This window comes from Hippocampus guttulatus, chromosome 8 (genome assembly GCF_054856545.1).
Source record: "Hippocampus guttulatus isolate MCC_2025c chromosome 8, RoL_Hgut_1.0, whole genome shotgun sequence".
NCBI classification, from domain to species: Eukaryota; Metazoa; Chordata; class Actinopteri; order Syngnathiformes; family Syngnathidae; genus Hippocampus; species Hippocampus guttulatus.
Window position 1 is genome coordinate 4,049,655 of NC_141268.1, and position 18,939 is coordinate 4,068,593.

General features: G+C 42.4%; 1 protein-coding gene across 2 annotated transcripts in view; it reads right to left on the reverse strand.

Annotated features, from left to right (window-relative positions):
• Positions 1-18,564, reverse strand: part of LOC147200870 (receptor-type tyrosine-protein phosphatase gamma-like) — a 365,530-nt gene extending 346,966 nt beyond the window's left edge. The window contains exon 1 of one of the 2 annotated variants that reach the window (XM_086118198.1): positions 17,993-18,563. In XM_086118198.1, the coding sequence (XP_085974324.1) occupies positions 17,993-18,086 (94 nt within the window). In that variant the 5' untranslated portion in view covers positions 18,087-18,563. Of the gene's footprint in view, positions 1-17,992 lie in introns of both variants that reach the window. The other variant, XM_086118199.1, reaches the window with a different exon arrangement.
• Positions 18,565-18,939: the final 375 nt, after the last annotated feature.

The following is an 18,939-nucleotide window of genomic DNA, read 5'->3' on the forward strand; positions in this document are numbered from 1 at the left end:
AGCCACAATCCATTCGCAAATTGTGGCGTAACTCGCCCGGCGCTGCCTCTCACTCTTTGTAAAGTTGTGTTTGCCATCGATCATTCATTGTTCCCATGCTGTTCGCAACTTTACTTTGAACCCCTGGTTGATGCCGATGTCCAGCGGTTGGAGTTCTTTAGTCAAGCCTCCGGGAATAACGGCAAGCTCAGAGTTCATTTGCTTGACTTGGTTTTTCACCGCTGCTGTGAGATGGGCACACATGCCAAAAGCATAACCGATGGCTTGAAGTTTGAACTGAGCTTCGTAGGCGTGTCTCTTTGTAGAATTTATTTTCGGGGGTTCTTAGAAACCAAAACCGAAGTTGTTTTGCAACAATGCACATAGCCACACTCTATACAGGTGTTGGTACCTGCTTGGGGCGTACCTTTAGCGTCCACTTACACGCCCACCCTTCACTCATTGGCGGACTTCTTCCCCGCATGCCTGTCCTCACTCACATCTGCCTTTTCTCTCTCTCGCTCTCCATATGTATATATATATACACGCCCACCCTTCACTGATTGGCCGACTTCTTTGCCGCATGCCTGTCCACAGTCACTTCCGCCTTTTCTCTATATAAACAGCGTGTCGGCTGTCAGTCAGGTTTTGGAACTCAGCGCATAGACAAGACGCTCCGCATCATAAGGCGTCCTGTCCATTTTGGAGAAAATGTTTGACTTTTAATGGCGCCTTATAGTCGTGAAAATACGGTAACCTTTTATTGGTGTTTGCCCGGCCAAAAATATGGACTCAATGACTGAGCGATAATTACAACTATCTCCAGAAATAGAAGTTGAGGAGAAATGCAATGTTGTAACCAAAACATTCAAATGTAATATTGATAACTCTCCCTGGTCGCTAGTCCACTGAAAGACTAAACTGCTGTCCTGTTATGTCTTAGTGAGGTACTTTGAAAATATTTCAGCGTCAGGCTTGGCTGGTTTCCATTCGATTTCCCCCTGTGGATCATCCATCGACCTGGGGACATGGCGAGCAGGGGCACCCAAGCTTGAGGTGATTAACACAAGAAAGATGGCTGCACTTTGCAGCATAAATCCAGAGGTGTTTCGTGTGGAACACGGTACTTGTCTAGCAGTGAAGAATGGAGAAAGACTGAAAAGAATCCAGTGGTGAAAACCTCTCAAGTCACAAATAAAGGAGGAGGAGAGAAGAATGGAAGACCGCAAGTGCTTTTCAGAACACAAAACAGTGGCCAATGCATGATGCGGAGCTCCACCATGGAAATGAGTCACAGTGGCAGCTTGAGTGGAAAACTGCGCACAGCAGGAGGCAAACACCCTAAAACAGTGTGCTTGGAACACGTTTCAAACAGCCATAGAGAAAATTAAGCAACGATATGAAGACGAGTACAGCCAAGCTGATCGGTATCAGCGAAGAAAGATCGGATTTTTACGTGTTCTTAAATTCTAAAATCAAGAATAAAATATTTTAGTTCTTTACCTGATTTGAACCACTTCTGCTAAAAAGTTATCATCTTGGGATACCTATATTCAAAAATGTGTTAATTAATGTCCTTATTATTTTACATACATAAATAAAAATAATAACATGTTGGTTAGAAAATCTCAAAGATGTTCAGAGCATGTCAAGATTAAGGTGTTTAAAGCATATTGACTCCTCTGGATACTGCTCCCTTGTGGACAAAATTCACATAGACTAGTAGACAAGTAAAAGCTTAAGGTTTCCCACAATGACTGTGTGTGTGTGTGTGTGCGTGCACGCACACACACACACACACACACAGAGTGGTACCTCTACTTACAAAATTAATTGGTTCTTGGAAGAAATTTCTTAGCTAGAAATTTTGGAAGTAGAGACGCATTTTCCATGTAAATGCCCTACTCCATTGCAACCTCCCACCCCCAATTCAGACATAAATATTTTCTAAAGCAGAAAAATGCATCAAAATATGGAACAAATACATGTTACAAATTAGATTATTGCACAATAAACGAATTGTGCACAATGTAAAAAAAAAAAAAAAAGAGTAAAGAATAATTATTCCTGGAGAACCCACGGGGTCAAATTTGGCTCCTATAAATTCTGCTACTCAAATGCTACCCTTAAATCCCAAAGGGTCAAATTTGGCCCTAATCCTAAATTAGGATTAAAGCATTAAATGTTTGAAAAAACATATTTTGGTGTTCAGTGAACATATAGCAGTCATTTAATGTAAAATTCATCATTTTCCAAAAAAGAAAGGGGTTCTTGGCTTCTCCAGGGATAATAATGATGGTCATTTATCTTTTAACTGTGTCCTCATCGTTTTTTGCCCTCTTTAGTTCATCTTCTCTTTTAGAAGTGGTTTTCGCCTGGCATTTTGTAAAGAACATCTGCTTTTGTCGGCTTTTAACAATCCGTCGAAAATGTGCAAGCCAAACATCAGCAGAGTTAGCGATCGCCCGACTGGTGAACACTTTTTCTGGGGATTCATATTTGCCTACCGTAAAAACTAGCGGAACACCTGATGGCCCGAGAGGCGAATGACGAGGATGCTGCATAAACACCTATCTATCTATTGACACATATAGAAACATCCGGTAGAGGTCTTTCTTAACCAATGGGATGCCAGGATGATGGTCGGGAATATCCAATGGCAGAGCAGCTATAAGTATATTGCGCTCAGGAAACTCGGAGCTACGAGTAGCAACCCAACCTGTATTTTTGCCTTTCGTATCTTGAAATTTCTTTCATAACTAGAGGCAATATTTTCCTGTTGAGGCGTTTCGTAACTTAATTTCGTATGAAGAGACGTTCGTAAGTCGAGGTACCATTGAATATATAAAATGATCCTCCCCCTTGCACCTCCCCCATTACTCTGCCTCTGTCCCAGTTCTCCTCTGTGTGCCCGAGACAGCGGCCAAAAATTATGGCCGTGTTACGATCCAGGATAATCCGGATAGGAGTAGATCCCAAAGATGTATACATGGATAAAATTATTTGACAAAAATGTTTATTTACAAAAAGCGCGAGTACAAATTAAGTGGCTGGTACCCAGAGTCCGCATAAACCGTCATGAACAAAAAGCCCTTACAAATGGCAAGGAGAAATAAATAACATAAATTGCTTGCCATAAAAAGACAAGAAGATCCAATCACAGGTAAAAACAAATGAACACTATGAATAAAGTAACTTAAATACGACTTGACAAAGAACAAATTATGGCATGAACAAGAGCAGAAAGAACAACATCATGAGCATCTCAAAAATTGCACTTGATTCGTGAGTCGTGAGCAAGGCGAATAATCCGACCACAAGTGGTTGGAATGGGAGTCCTTAAATTGTCCAGTGATTAAGATTCATGACTGGTGCACCCTGCACTCCACCAAGGGCTGAAAACAAACAGAAACAGATCAAAACCATGACTGGCCGGTATGAAAAGCACCACCTGCAGTCTGGACCTGATTCTCTTTTATCTCCCCACTCATCATCAACTGCTCACTCAGCTCTGGCTCCGTACCCCAATCACTCAAAATGGCCTCTGTCACTCCCATCCTCAATAAAAACTTGGACTTGACCCTGACATTCTGAACAATGACCATACCATCTCCAAACCTCCTATTTCTGTCCAAATTATTTTAAGGGGTTGTTAGCTCCCAACTGACAACCCACCTTACATCCGATTACTTATTCAAAGCTTTCAAATCTGGTTCCCCTTCACATCACAGCACTGAATCAGCCATCCATAGTCACCAATCACCTCCTCTCCTCTGACCCTGATCAACTCCACCTCCCCGTCATCCTCAACCTCACTGCTGCGTCTGACACTATCAAACACACCACTCTTCTCTCCTGCTTGGAATACTCACTCAGCATTGATGGCACTGCTCTTTCACAGCTAAAATCCTTTTGACCAGTCTACACAATGTCATTGACTGGACATCAGCGGTCGGCAACGTAATTTGGCTTATCGTCTATCTATCTTCTATTGACTGAAAATGCTCACCGGGAAAAAGATGATTTACCGACCAACAATATATTTTTTTTATCAAACTCTCAAAATATCATGGCAAAGCTCATGGTATTGCAGTGAGCCTCATTGTCATACAGGATGTTTTTAAGGAGCACGGTCTGTGTGTTTTGCCACTGAAGAATCTTCAAATATCCAGTATATTACCATGCACATCTGTGCCATCCATCCAATGTTTGTTACTGTACGTGTACTGTACCTCCAGAACAGCATTATTGCTGCAATCATGCTTTGCCCACAATAATAAATTTGCTCATTGGCAGATTATCTGTTCACCAATTTGACAGTATTTGTCATTTCCTATGTTTTTGCAGATTTGCAGCACAGACGGACGAAATGTTATTGAGCAAAGAAGCATGTTGTGAGAAACATCGATTTATGTGTCGTGTGCAACATTTAGAGGCCAATCAGGTTTTGTGCAAGCAAAACATTGAAAAAATACAGTGACACGCTGGCATCTTTGATGCCCATTCCAAGCGATTACCAATGTTCTTGCAAGGCAAGATTTACTTGACAAGCAGCACGTTTTGCAGGTGCAAAAACATATTGCCAACAGCCAAAAAGTACATGCAAGTACTGTCACCAGCACAGGTATGTTTATTTTATTTATTTTACTTGACATTAAGAAATTTAAAGCATTAGAATTATAGGTGGATTGTTCAGATGTGGACTGTTATTACATATTGGACTGTCTTAAGGGACTTATTGGTATTGAGTGCAAAGCGCTAATGATGTTAATATTTTTACAAAACTTGGTGTGAGACCGCGCTTTGATTCATTTTCGGGTGGGGAAAAAAATGTTTAACAACCCCCCCTCCCCTCACTAAAAGTTTTCAAAAAACAGTGACAAACATTTATTTTATGGTCCCCCCATGTAAAATAAGGGAAAATAGAAATAATTTCATATATCTTTTCCCATTTATATGATTTGCATTATTCTATTTAAAGCCAAGTGGGCTGCAGTATTTCTCCTCGTAATTACGCAGATACGCATCAAGATCTCTCTTTGTCTGGCCTCTTATTATGTGTTTCAGCGTAATTTCATTGTGCAAATGCATTTATCATGCTCATAAAAATATGGAGATTATTTTCACCTTACGAAGGTTTGCGGGGGGGTTTTCTGCGGGGGTTCAGCGGGGGACGGCACCCGGAGGCCCTCCACGGCGGCAGGGACGCAGAAGCAAACCCCGCCTACTCATTGGCCAGCGGTTTATAGTACGGTGCGGCATATATAATTACAAAATTGATTTTTCTTCATAAATCTGAGCATGCGGCTCTTAATCAGGTGCAGTCTGTAGCCCGGAATTTACGGTATATATATATATATAGAGAGAGAGAGAGAGAGAGAGAGAGAGAGAGAGAGAGGTTGGTGACCCCGACAGCAGAAAATGGATTGGTGGAGTACGAAAAAGAAAAAATGTGATATATGTGTCGGCCTCAAAATATCGATATTTCAGTCGACAGGCGTACTCTTACAATTGAGAACCACACAAGATGCTGTGGCGGTCTGCATTTGCAAAATGCCATTCTCTATTGGGTAAAACAAGCATGTGAATGCAAAGTGCAATTCGACAACTCAAGCCGACCCGTGAGAGCTATCTGTTTTTTCTTGCCGTAAAAAGCCCAGCACTCAATATAAATTTGTACGTTGGCAGAATTTAAATTGTTTTTGAGTAATGCATAGAAATATGAGTGAATCCACCTGTTAAAGCCTAATTTAATCCTATCTAATCTTTACAATTGATCACCCTTTTGTGCTGTTTTAAATGTGTTAACAATCTGGAAACCATTAAGATTTTTTTTTGTTTGTTTGTTTTTTTAATTTCTAAATTCACAGTGCTTTTGCTTAAATGCGATTTTTGGGCTCGTTAGTTCTGCACCACAGCTACTGCTCTTCTTCTGGTTCTGTTCTTCTCCCGCCTTATAAGAGCAGCATCGCACTTGTCAAGAGAATGAAGTGCAACGTATGCAAATGGAGTTTGACACCAGCCGTGTTAAATGTTATATTTAGAGAATGCCGCAGGGCCATAAAGAAGGACAGTTTCAAGAAATCACGGGAAAGCACTCAAGTCCAATGTTCCATATTATATAATTAGAATTTTAATTACCAGCTGTTGAAGACCCGATCTCGCAATCTCCTCTAAATGCGCATATGTTGCCATGCAAAAGGGGGAAAAAAGTGTTCAAAAGTGGACATGACTGCTCTCATTATTTTCTGAATAATCCTAAAAAATACAAACACATTTATTTTGTCTAACTCTTGGTGGTGTCTCATCAATTCGCCCAGTTTTTCTAGCTCCAGGGCTTTGCTTTCAAATAATTCTACGCACACAAACGCTCACACACAAACACGCACCTTTCACTCCACAGCATTACATATTAAATGGGTCCAAATGTCAAGCTATTTCTTTTCGACACAGTGCAAAGTTTGCCATTGTGTAGTTTTGCAATGGTCTTGTTGTGCTGGCTGAGCTTCAAGCACCGTGTGTCATGCGGACTACAGCAACTGAGTTTAGCTGCAATCCATGGAAGGTCAAAGAAAGATAATGTGCAGAGAAAGAACAGGAAAGCATAACAAATCAATGAATATCAATTGCCCTTTGGGCTTTGGTGAGGAAATGTTTTTGTTTGTTTTGTTTATCTATTTTTCCCTTTTGGTGACTATTGTGGCATTGTCCTCTACTTTTTTATTTGTACCCGTCTCAAAAATCATTTAATTTAGAAACAAATAGGTGTTTACCATTTAACTTAACTGGTTTATAATATATATAATAATATTTTTCCTCCTATTTTTTTTACAATATTTTCAAGCCGAGATTAGTTAGTTGGACGAGTCCCGGTCAAAACCACTGAGCCTCAATTCTCTTGATCTCCCACGACGCTAGCTAGAGAATTTGAAAAACATTCACACAGAATATGAAGAAAACATTTGGAAGAAAACAAGAACACAAAAAGGGTCATTGCAAGACGTAGACATAAAATTGAGATACAATACAATACATGCTGATTTATATAGCGCTTTCACAACAGCGGCAGCTGTAACAAAGCGCTTAACAAAACAGTTCACCATAAAGAGATGATGAGAAGATGTCACTCGAGATTAAGAGAGACACAACACACACACAATCATATTGAAACCATCCCTCGCTGGACCGAAGACAAATTGGACTATGGACTTGTCTTGGTTTCCCAAAGTCCCTTTCTTGCTCCATGGAGGAAGACAGCATCTCCAAAGTATCAAAGTGGAAAAAGCACCACCACCGCACAAGGATTTAATGAGAGCTGCACACTTCTCTTCTGCATGTGTGACACAATACTTCTTGACATGCACTCCCCACACCCCTCCCTCATTCTCTCTCGTCTTTATTCGGTTTCTTCAATCCCACTGAAGAGAGATGATATCTACAGCAGAAATAAGACACACTCTGTGCTGTGTTCCATGGTATAAATAACAATCTTCTTTCAGAAATCCAAATAATAAGATTAATATAATATATTCATCCATGTATCCATCCATTTTCTACCGCTTATCCGGGGTCGGGTCGCGGGAGCAACGGTTTTAGCTGGGAGACATAGTCTCTCCAGTGTGTCCTGGGTCATCCCCGGGGCCTCCTGCCAGTTGTCACGTTGTGTGGTGGACCCCAAAAAGCAGGCAGGAGGGAGGAGCAGGGTGTACTTGACGAATTGTATTTAAAACAAGAAAACTAAATCCAAAACAAAGTCCAAAGTAACAAACAAAAACCATGACTTAAACAAAAGCTATCAATAACCAAAACACGACTAGAACAAACATGACAGCAGCAAAGGAACAGCAAACAAACAAACATGACAGTAGCAAGAGCAAACAATGACCCGACACTGAGTGTTCGGGCTGGGAGTCCTTTTAAAGCCCTAATTGCCTATGACCAACAGGTGTGCAGCTGTCGGGGGAGCCCTACAGTGCCACCTGTCGGTCCCTAAACCGAATCATGACACCAGTAGGACGTACTCAGAACACCTCACCAGGGAGGAGTCCGGGAGGCATCCTAATCAGATGCCCGAGCCACCTCATCTGGTTCCTCTAGACGTGGAGAAGAAGCGGCTCTACTCTGAGCCCCTCCCGGATGACCGAGCTTCTCACCCTATCTCTAAAGGAGAACACCCTACAGAAAAAAACTCATTTCTGATGCTTGTATCCTGGATCTCCTGCTTTCGGTCATGAATATTCATCTCATATTCATAATCCATCCATCCATGGATGGATGGATCATATTCATAGCATACTAATTGCCTATATTGCCGAGTGACAATGAAGAGAGCTTTGAGTGCAGCTGGTCTTTGGCAGGGGTGCCCAAGTCTGCTGCTTGAGATCCTCGAACCTGCCTGTTGTCTCCAACACAAATGAGCAGCTCATCAGCAATCTCCGAGAAACCTGATAACGATCCTGGGCTATGGTGTGACGCACATGGCCTGCTGAACGCTGCCTTGCCTGTTTGCAGTTGTGCGCTAATCTGTATGGTTTAAGACACAATTAAAGAGACAACTGTGATAAATTAGTTTATCTCAAATATAGCTCAAGAAAACCTCACATTAGCCTGCCTGAAAACGCAGCTCAGAAAAATACTTTTTGTCATCTTAAATTTCGCAAACATGAAAGAAAATTAGTGTTTTGTTTTGTTTTTGTAACAATTGGTCTTGCCAATACGTTTAAATCTTTTTCCATTTTAAATCATGGCCCCATTTTCCAGATGTGGATTGTGGATTGAGCAGCAAAACAATGTGTGCGTCGCACCCCAAAATGTACCGTTTCAAAGCCAGTAGACATCACAATCGAATGACAGCAAGATATTTTAAAGGGTCTCCTCAACATGACCCTCGAAGCTGACTTTCTGCAAAATGCAGAATCCTGAATAATTATTAAATGTAAGATTTAGTTCCGAAATTATTTTACTGCAAACCTAAGCATGTCAATGAGCATCAGTTTTGAAGAAAATAGGATGTAGCTTTAGGGCCAGAGATGAAGACACCTAAGCGGCCTACACATGGTCACCTCTGTAAAAGTAACGCAATCCTGGAATAAATTCCACTTAAAAAAAAAAAAAACTTCATTATTGGCTAAAAATACATCGGATATGCACCCATTAAGCTCCGTTTCCAGACTCTAGCCCGTTCCAGTGGGCTTTTGGCCAGCAAATTTGTCGCCGTACTGCACCTGATCTGTCTGTCATGGTCTATTGCAGAGGTGGGCAAACTACGGCCCGCGGGCCGAACCCGGCCCGTTGGTCTTTTTAATCCGGCCCGCCGAAGGTCGGTCTACAATTAAGGTTCGATGTGAATGATTGCATTCATTTCAATTGGACTTGTAATGACAGGCATTTCACCGCCAAGTGGCACATTGACTTGAAGTTGCAGAACACAGGGAGGGGGGGGGGGGGGGGGGCGGGATCTTTTCGACCACCTAGGACCTCTGTATCGCTCTACTTCTACTGGTCTGATCACAACCCATCTGCAGAAATGCACAGGCTAAAATAGGTCATCAACAACACTGTCGTCATTTAAAAAAAGTATATTAATACAGTACGTTCATGCTTTTGTTCTGTTGATGTTTGATATGAGCTGTCAACAAATGCAGTTTTTTTTTTAATGTACCATAGCTCGTGCTGACCTGGCCCTTCTGTCAAATTTTAAAAGTCAATGCGGCCCCCGAGCCAAAAAGTTTGCCCACCCCTGGTCTATTGTCTAGTACTGTAATTGCGTACTGCAACTGTTTGTAATGTCTGTTTTATGATGTCTTACCTATTTGGTTCTTATTTCTGTCATCATGATTTTCACGTATTATGTGTCTCACTGTGCTATTTTAGAAACCTGCCGTGGGACTCCGGCTGAAAACTATCATTTATGCTAAGTCCGGCGCATTTACACTGATTATTCTTGTGTTGATTAATGTGCACTGTCCCAAGGAAATAATTAAAATTAAAAAACGGTCTAATACTCTCTATGGATAGAAAGAGAAGAGTCGCTGATGGTGTAGTGGTACACTCGCCTGAATTGTGTGCAGGCAGCGTGGGATCTACTCAGTGACGGTGTGGATGTGGGGGTGAAATTGGGGTAGTTCGTCTCTATATGTGCCCTGCAGCTGACTGGCAACCAGTTCACGGTGTAGTCCACCTTTCGCCCAAAGTCAGCTGGGATAGACTCCAGCAACTCCCCGCAACCCTGTTCAGCATAAGCAGTGCTGAAAATGGATGGGTGGATAGAAAGAGGAAAATTGTAAGAATTATGATCGAAGTTAAAAATGAGAAAAAAAATTCTTATGAACACAGAAGCAAGATAGAGAAGCAAAATACCTGACAAAAAAGTGTTAAGTAAAATACATTGTTTCACTGGCACAGCAAAATATTATTCAAGTGTGAGGTGGTAGCGTTGCTTTTACCTTTCGGAGGGCGAATGTAGCTGCCTCCATCCCTGTCAGCTGGAATGACTGATGGGAGGCGAGTGAAGTGCATTCCCCCATTCAAGATGAAAAAGTGTTCTGGGAAATGGCAGGAACACCCATCTACACCTTTCACTGGTGTATTGGAGAGCTGTCACAGCTTCAGAGTGAATGGCCACCTATCAGGTCTGACAAATGAACAGAAAGCGTCTGAAAGTCCTGACAAGGCACCCCTGGCCAAATATATAAATAAATAAATAAAAAATCACCACCCGGCAGACTTGTGCTGTCTCACTGTCAGGGATACGCCGTCAATTTGAATCTTACAGATGCTAAAACAACCTGATGGCATCGCGAGTTTCAATCTGGAGGGCAGGGATGGACCAAATGCACTCTTTCACACTGTGTCTATTTGTTTCTCTCCTCCATTTTCTGCTCTGCTCACCTCTTGGTGTTTGTTTGGTGTCGCCGCGACTCAGGTTCGCCAGCCTGCACGCTGGCCTGACAGCTTGTCAGTCTAACCTCAGTCAGTTTAACACTCCAGCCCCAAACAGTGAAGCAAAACGGAGAAAGGGGATTTAGTTGTGTACTCCTCGCCACTCGTATCAGCATCATATACTGTCTATACATATTTTCACCTTGATTTTTCATGTCTCAGTTGTGTGTGTATGTGTGTGTGTGTGTGTGTGGTTACAGACCAGGAACACCTCACTCTCAAGGAAATGCGGCAGTGGACTTGATTAAAACAATGAAATGGAACAATGGCAAGAGCGAGCGAGAGAGAGAGACAGAGAAAGAGACAGAGAACATAGGAGCCTTTTGAGAAACGGTTCAACAGGACAGAAGACATGGAAGAAAGCAGGGTAACTCTTGGCCATTATTTGTCAGTTTGAAATTTCGTAGTGGCACTGTAAAGAAAAAAAATGTGATAGAAATTTGGTCTGTTCAGCTCAACAGAAGCACTGATCAATATCACAACTTTATTCATCATATTCTTGACGCTACAAGCACCTTTGGTGCCCTTCTCAATAGGATTGTAATTATTCTCACACCTATTTATCTTTACTGAGCTTGTGTGACAATACAGCATCATTTCCTGCTTGAATCAATTGTACAAAAGGAAGGTGTACATTTTCCAACTATCTTGTTGTCAATTCCCTCCTCCTCGATTCCAAGCAAGATCCTCATTATGAAAGGCAGAGGCTACCAAAAACGGCATCTTACAAGGATTACTGCCTGGTGACACTCCTCCCATAATTGTCACTTCTTTTGTAGACACAAGCAAGACACGGTATCTTTTAATCAATCTATTTCGGAAAGCTCGGGTGGCAATGACAGGCCGTAAGCTCACTGATAGAGTGACCCTTGCGAAGACCTGCGAGAATTTTCCTGGCCACAGCGGAGTGCGGATAATAGCCCAGTGAGCGCCGAGATGATGATAATGATAATGTTGGCAACCGAGGACCATGAAGCATATCCAATCTCTTCCCTAAATGTCAGCCCCCGCCCACCTCTTTGCCTCCCGCATCACTGTAACAAAAAGGCTCGGAGAGAAGGTTGGTGACACAGATGCCTGCTCAGAATACTTAACCAACTAACTTGTCTCATTTGCCACTGGATTTTTAAAGAGGTGGATCTGCTACGCATGAATTCACATCCACACTCTCCACACTGGGATGGAGGATGAATGTTGGGGGGAAAAAAAAGGGACGGGGCAGAAAGAGACACAGATAGATGGAGAGAGGGATATGCATTATGGGCCGGCAGATTCGCTGGCGGAGGCATTTGGGAGATTACAAAGACTGCTCTGTTTTTTTCCTCCTGAGCAAGGAAGCGACAGGGCCCGTTCATTTTTCACGTCAGAAAGTGACAGATTGAAGGCCAAACGTCTCTTTCTTTCCCGTCCGTCTCTTCTGTCTTCTTCCTTTTCTTTCTCCGTCTCCAGAGTGTTTTGTTGACCCAGGGCTGAAGAGCGGTGCAATGACAGGGTTGTGATGCCTCAATGCTGACACCGCATGCCGCCGACAGAAGAGGAAAAGTGATGCCCCGTGTCAGCTAGCAGACGCCCGTGGTGTTGTTCAGCACTTTTCATCCCCAAAAAAACAACAGATGTTTGCGTGGCTATAAACTGACCATTGTGTGGATGACCAGAGGCATGTTGGCTGCAGTCAGGTTGCTTATGCAGACTGCCTCCCACAAAGTCCCGTAGTCCTCGTAGCAATTGGCTGAATCATTAGGATGTTGCTTTGCAGCGGAGTGACATTATTAAGGTGGACTCCAGCATAAACAATGTATTCCGCTCCTCGAAGTCTCTGAGAATAAAACGCTTAACCACCAGTCTCCAAACAATGCAGGCTGGAGCCAGGGCCACGATTGTGGGCGTCATATCCTCCCGCAAGAAGAATTGTCAGACATGAGCTGTCTGCTTCATTATGCAGTGCAGAGAAAAACAATAAAATCTACATGTAAATAAAAGGATACCGAAGACAATACAATTTTCGTTGAGAAACCAGACACATATCTCCGTAAAGATCCAAACGCTGAAGCATAGTCCATTCTTTGGCCTTTTTATAATACAAATGTTTGATAGTTCGCACGGCCATTGGGGTGACGAATGTGGAAATATGAATATTGTTCAAAATGAATTTAATTCGCGCACTTGTTAAGATTCACTCTGCATCACATCTTGGATGGACATTTGCCTGTGTCTGTAGTTAGAGCACAAGGGTGTAGTATGAGGTATCCAAACACAACTCAACACTGAACACAAGCCTATAACAGAGCAGAAAACGGAAAAGAGAACCAAAAGTGAACTGCGGCATTTAATAATGACATTTGTTCCATAGCCCAACCTCATAGGACCTTTGGATAGTTGGGAAAAGCATTGTTCACGTCACCAACAATGACATCGTAGTATTTAAAACATAGTACTATGCAGTGGCTTTCAACAATATCAAGGGGGGCAAGATGACATTTATTCTCTCACTTGAAGAGAATGCACAATAACAGCCGTAGGTTGTTAGTTATGACCAGTCAGTGGATAAATTTGACCTATAAATGGGGAAGCCGACTGACACTGGCTTTCAAAATAAATGACCGAGCATAGCCTCTGTCTACAAATTAATAGACAGTCCAATACAATAGAGCAGGGGTGGCCAACCAGTCAGAGACGAAGAGCCAATTTTTTTACGGTGTTACTGCAAAGAGCCGCATCATACCCTTCCTAGCGCGCGTGCGCGCACACACACACACACACACACACACACTTTTTTGGCCAAAGATCGACTTTTGAAGCGACCAACTTCCCACGAACGACCTGATCGTGCACGTGCAAGCATACACACACGCGCTCGCATGCACACACTCACGCGGGTGCCCATCAGTGCACTCGCTTGCGCACATATGCACGCACACTACGATGAGCAACAGTCACAACGGGCCGAAAATTAACGAACGCTAAAGGTACAGAGAAACTTTTTTTTTCCCACACCCATTTCCTCCTCCCAACCCTTGCGGTCGACTTGGGACCAGTTTGCTGGCTCCAGGTCGATTCTGATCGCCGTATAGGGCACCCCTGCCTTAAAATCAGAGGTAATTCGCTGACTAGCTTAGTGCTTAGCGCCGTTGTTTACGCATGAGCGGTGATGCAGTCATCTGATTGGTTGCCCTCTATGTCAACCAATTAACGGGATTGATGATAGGCTAACATAGTACGTTCAGTGTAGAGTATGTGGCAAACTTGTAAAGTTTGTTTGTGTGCGTGTGTGTGTAATGTACTGTATGTATGTGTGTGTGTGTGTGTGTATATATATATATATATATATATATATATATATATATATATATATATATATATATATATATATACACACACATGTATATACGTACACACACACACACAAACACACTCACACACAATCATTTTCTATTTCGGCTATATCTATGAACGAATAATGGATTATAGTATTCTAAGATTCAGCAGCGCCTCTTAAAGCTTTGACTCTTGAATTTGTTCATGCAAAATCAAATTTTCGACCACATTATTTATCAACATGTGTGCCTTGCGATTGGCTGGCAACCAGTTCACGGTGTACCCCACCAAGTGCCCAAAAGACAGCTGGGATAGGCTCCAGCATGCCCGCGACCTTCGTGAAGATAAGCAGTTCAGATGATGGATGGGTAGATAAATGGATGGATAAAGTAAAACACTCACAACCTTCGGCAAAGCAAACTACATCAGCACAACATTCTCACAATCACTCTCTTAGCGAGCCGTCTGTATCCGAAAGAGATTTGTCTTGATTTTAACTTGATTGATTAGGAATACAAAGGACGTCTGCATAGGAATACAAAGGACGTCCGCAGCCCAGCTTTCTGGTCTATGTGGTTTTACACACCAAACATCCCAACAACTCGTAATCCGTCTTAAAAAGAGAGCTTTGCAATTTTCCACTTCGATCACTCTGACAAATTGGGAGAAGAAAACAACTGCATAAAAGTGATTTTTGAAAGAGGGGGTGGGTGGGAGGTTATTTAATGTGTGCATAGCCCGAGTGCAAAACCAGAAACCGCATGACTATAAGGATAAGTAATTAATATTTATAAAATTGTCATATATCTATCTATCTATCTATATATATATATATACATACACACACACACACACACACACATAGTAGGCAGCCCGGTGGACCAGTGGTTCGCGAATTGAACCCTTACTGGGTTCAATTCCATCTCCGGCCTCCCTGTGTGGAGTTTGTATGTTCTAAAACGAAAGCCCGGCTACTATTTGTGAAAAACATGAAATTTACCAAATTGTGACAGTGGAGGTTCCGGACTGGAGCCAGCGAGCGAGCTTGCTGATAATGATGCCGAGTCGGAGAGAAGCACACTCATTTCTGCTTCTACCATGTGCGAGCCATTCAACATAAAACAGCTACCATTGTTCACCCACAGCCAATATCATGACAGCAAAGTGGTCAAGCTCAGCAAAAAGCAGTCATGAAATATAGAGCCCGGAAGAAAGATATCATGTAAGAAAAAGGCAGAGCGTGAGAACAACTGCATATATGGTGTCTGGTTGTATACGTGTATCATGGCTTTCTTCAGCGCACATTTATAAAGCCACTCCGTGAGGAAACAGACACCAATTTTTATTTTGGCCTGTTTAATTTGACACAAAAATTTTATTACTGGTAGTATTATTTTTTTTAATCGATTTAAAATATGTTCTCAATGAAGAATTTATGAGAACCCTACTTAATGTTTTTTGAAGACGATATGACACATTTTAAATGAGGATTATCGATTTCATGATTTTTTTTTTCCCAGTTATGCAAAATGAAAAATATAGTAAAGAAACAAGCTAAACATAAAATATTGATTATCATGTAACAACCAGTTAGAAAAGTAAAAATAAAGACATTTAACATACTCCCGGTCTATGGTTGCCGGAGTTCATTACGTGCCCCATGAAGGCGTCAAGTTCACACACATTGTAAACGTCTCAGTGTTGTGACTTACCAATTCATAAGATCGCTATTATTTCGTAACTGTTTTGACTGGATCAACTTAAGACACTCGGCATTCAAAACACATTTAAAAGTAAATATGGCTAATATTCGAGCACACTCATCTTGGTCTGTTTCCAGACGTTGGCTGGATGACAAATTCAGCAACACCCCCCCCACACACACACACACACGTAAAAATAAATAAATAAATAAACAAACATCTTGCAAACATTTGGAGGAAGAGCTCGTTGCAACACTAAACAAGTATGCGATCATAAGAATGACTAAATAGTCAGGATACGGATATGGTCAACCAGAAACTCATCTCATCTTACACTCTGACATTTAATGTTGTGTTAACACTGTTGAGTTTCATGAGTGTGCGTCGGATGCGTTCTCGAGTGTGTACGTATTTGTGTAAGTGTGTGTGCATGCATGAGACATCTATGTAGATTCTTCTAAACCATATGCCATATAGGTGCTACTCCAGGCGAGGGTATGACTAACTCCCGCTGTAATAACAAGTCGTATTATGGATGGCTGCTGGGCACATGAATTTTAACATGACAGCAAATCTTAAGGCAGAGATTTAGAGATGCCAAGGGTCCGGAGAGTCATCAAAGGTCCATGAGTCAATAATTCACTCTTTGGGTGACTCGAGACACAGACTTTCCTCAACTGAAGAGTTTGGAGCGAAAAACATAAATCATGAGTTGACAAGTATCAGATAATCTGTTATGAAATGCTGTCGCACTTTCAATTTTTCATTTTGTACGCACAGGCTCATTTCTACTGCAAATCGGAGCCCGTTAAAATGTATTCAATACTTCCAAAATCACAATGCAACAACACATTGAAACATTACACTCAATCTTGGGTGATTAAATTTTTTTCACCAAAAATCTTGAGTCATGCTTGAAATAATTTGGTTGTATAATGACATTTAAGTAATGGATTCAGAGTAATTCAGTCACTCATGTTGCATGTTGTGTTGGATTATATTTTGTGAGAATAAGGATGTCGCAAGTTGAACATGACAGCGGCATGATGCCAAAAATGAAAGCAAAGAAAGGGCTGGCCATCTATAGATCTTACATGAATAAAACAAGTAAAATGTAAAGGCGCATGGGGTCAAGGTCATTGATAGATCGGGCGATCGATAGATCAGTCGATCAACAGATTTTGTGTGCGCGTCTGCGTGTGTGTGTGTGTATTTTTTTTTGTTTTGTTTTACAAAAATAAAAGTAAAAAATAGTGTTCCTCAAATTGAGCGGCAGGCCACTAAACCAAAATATGTTCTGGTATATGTATTTCAACTGTGCTGAAAGGGAAACAAAGGGAACACAATTTTTGAGGGGATAAGTGGACCATGTCACTTTGTACTATGAATATGTTCCAAAACGTTACACAATATGCAAACAACCAAAAAATAATAAGAATTAAAAAAAAAACTTTGTACCTTGACACAACATTTGAGTATTAATGTTGGATTTAATGCGTCTGAGTGTGCTCAACAGCCAAGCGACAAAACGGCTTCCTGCATTTGGACCGCCATCTGACAGACAACCTCCTGACTGTTATCACCCTTATAACTGACTGGAGTCAATCGCTCCTCTTGACACAATACCATTCATTTGTAGAACTGGATTCAGTTCTTCGGTCGCTCTAAATAATAATAATAATAATAATAATAAAAACAAAACACTATGCGGGGAAACCAGAAGATTGATGAATCATAGGCAAGTTGGGAGCGAAGGGAAACGTTGGAGTTTTAGCCCGAGTCGACTTAAAAACAGGTCATACAGCTGAGTGCCAGCGGTGCACCCGACTGATTCCTTTGGAGGTCTGACAGTCCCAGTACTGGATCGAATAAAGCACGGAGAAGGAATTGCAATATTAACAGCACCCAGAGTCCTCAGCAATACCACTTGGATGACTTTAATCAGTTGAAGCAGATTTTTTTTTCAACGGCAATGCTTTAATAATCTTTCTTTAAAAAAGAAAAAACCGCAAGCAACAAAGCCCATTGTTGACATGCAAGGGGATGAAACTTACCGGGATGGCACTCAGCCCAGAATAAAACGAAGGAGGGTACGACCCCAGAGAAAATCCAACAGCAGTAGTAACACGTTTGCAGTAAGCTCCACATTGTAAACTGGCGCACGTCCACATGCAAAAAAAAAAAAAAGCCACAAGTTGAGTTTTTCCCCTTCGGCCGTTCAAATCGGCGATACCGCCGTTGCGTAAAAAGCAGCGCCTGGAGACGCAGCGTACGCTCAGGAGTCCGAACCAGGCGGATTTGACGGACGGAAAAATTATGCTAGCTGAGGTCCGGGTGAGAGTCTTCGCATCCCAGCATCACTCCGATATTCTTAACCATGAGCATACCAGTCAGCGACAGCGTGGTAATAGTGCATTTGATACATGCAACACAGGAGACTGCAACGACGCTCCACTTAGCGCTTGAAAGGACACGAAAGATTCGGCAGTCAGGCAAAGCTCGCCTTCAGTCACAGAGAAGCAAGTAGATGCTGTTTTTGGGTGATGAGGCGCTACACGGTGCCCACTTCTCCATCCGTCCAGGAAGTCGCGTGCAAACCCAAGTATGACAGAGACTTTAAAACAGTCTTGAGGGGAGGGAGGGGTGTTGGGGGGGAACTGGAGAAAGATGGAGACGGATGAAGCCGCGCAATTCCGCTGGATCCTAGTGCCGTCCCGACAGACGCGCGCACAAACACGCGCACACACATACACGTACACACACGCACATGCTGACCCGCGTGCGCCCACATCCACAAGCCCACGCACGCACGCGCATATCGGCGCGCGTGGACACACACAGACGCATGCACATACACGCGTCCGTGCGCGTGCACACAAACACGCGCGCGCTCACACACACACACACACACACACACGCACGCAAACCCCACGCTCACTCGCAGAACCTTTCGAAACTCCCTGGGGGCTCGCCATAAAGCTCGATTGGGGCAGGGCCCCCC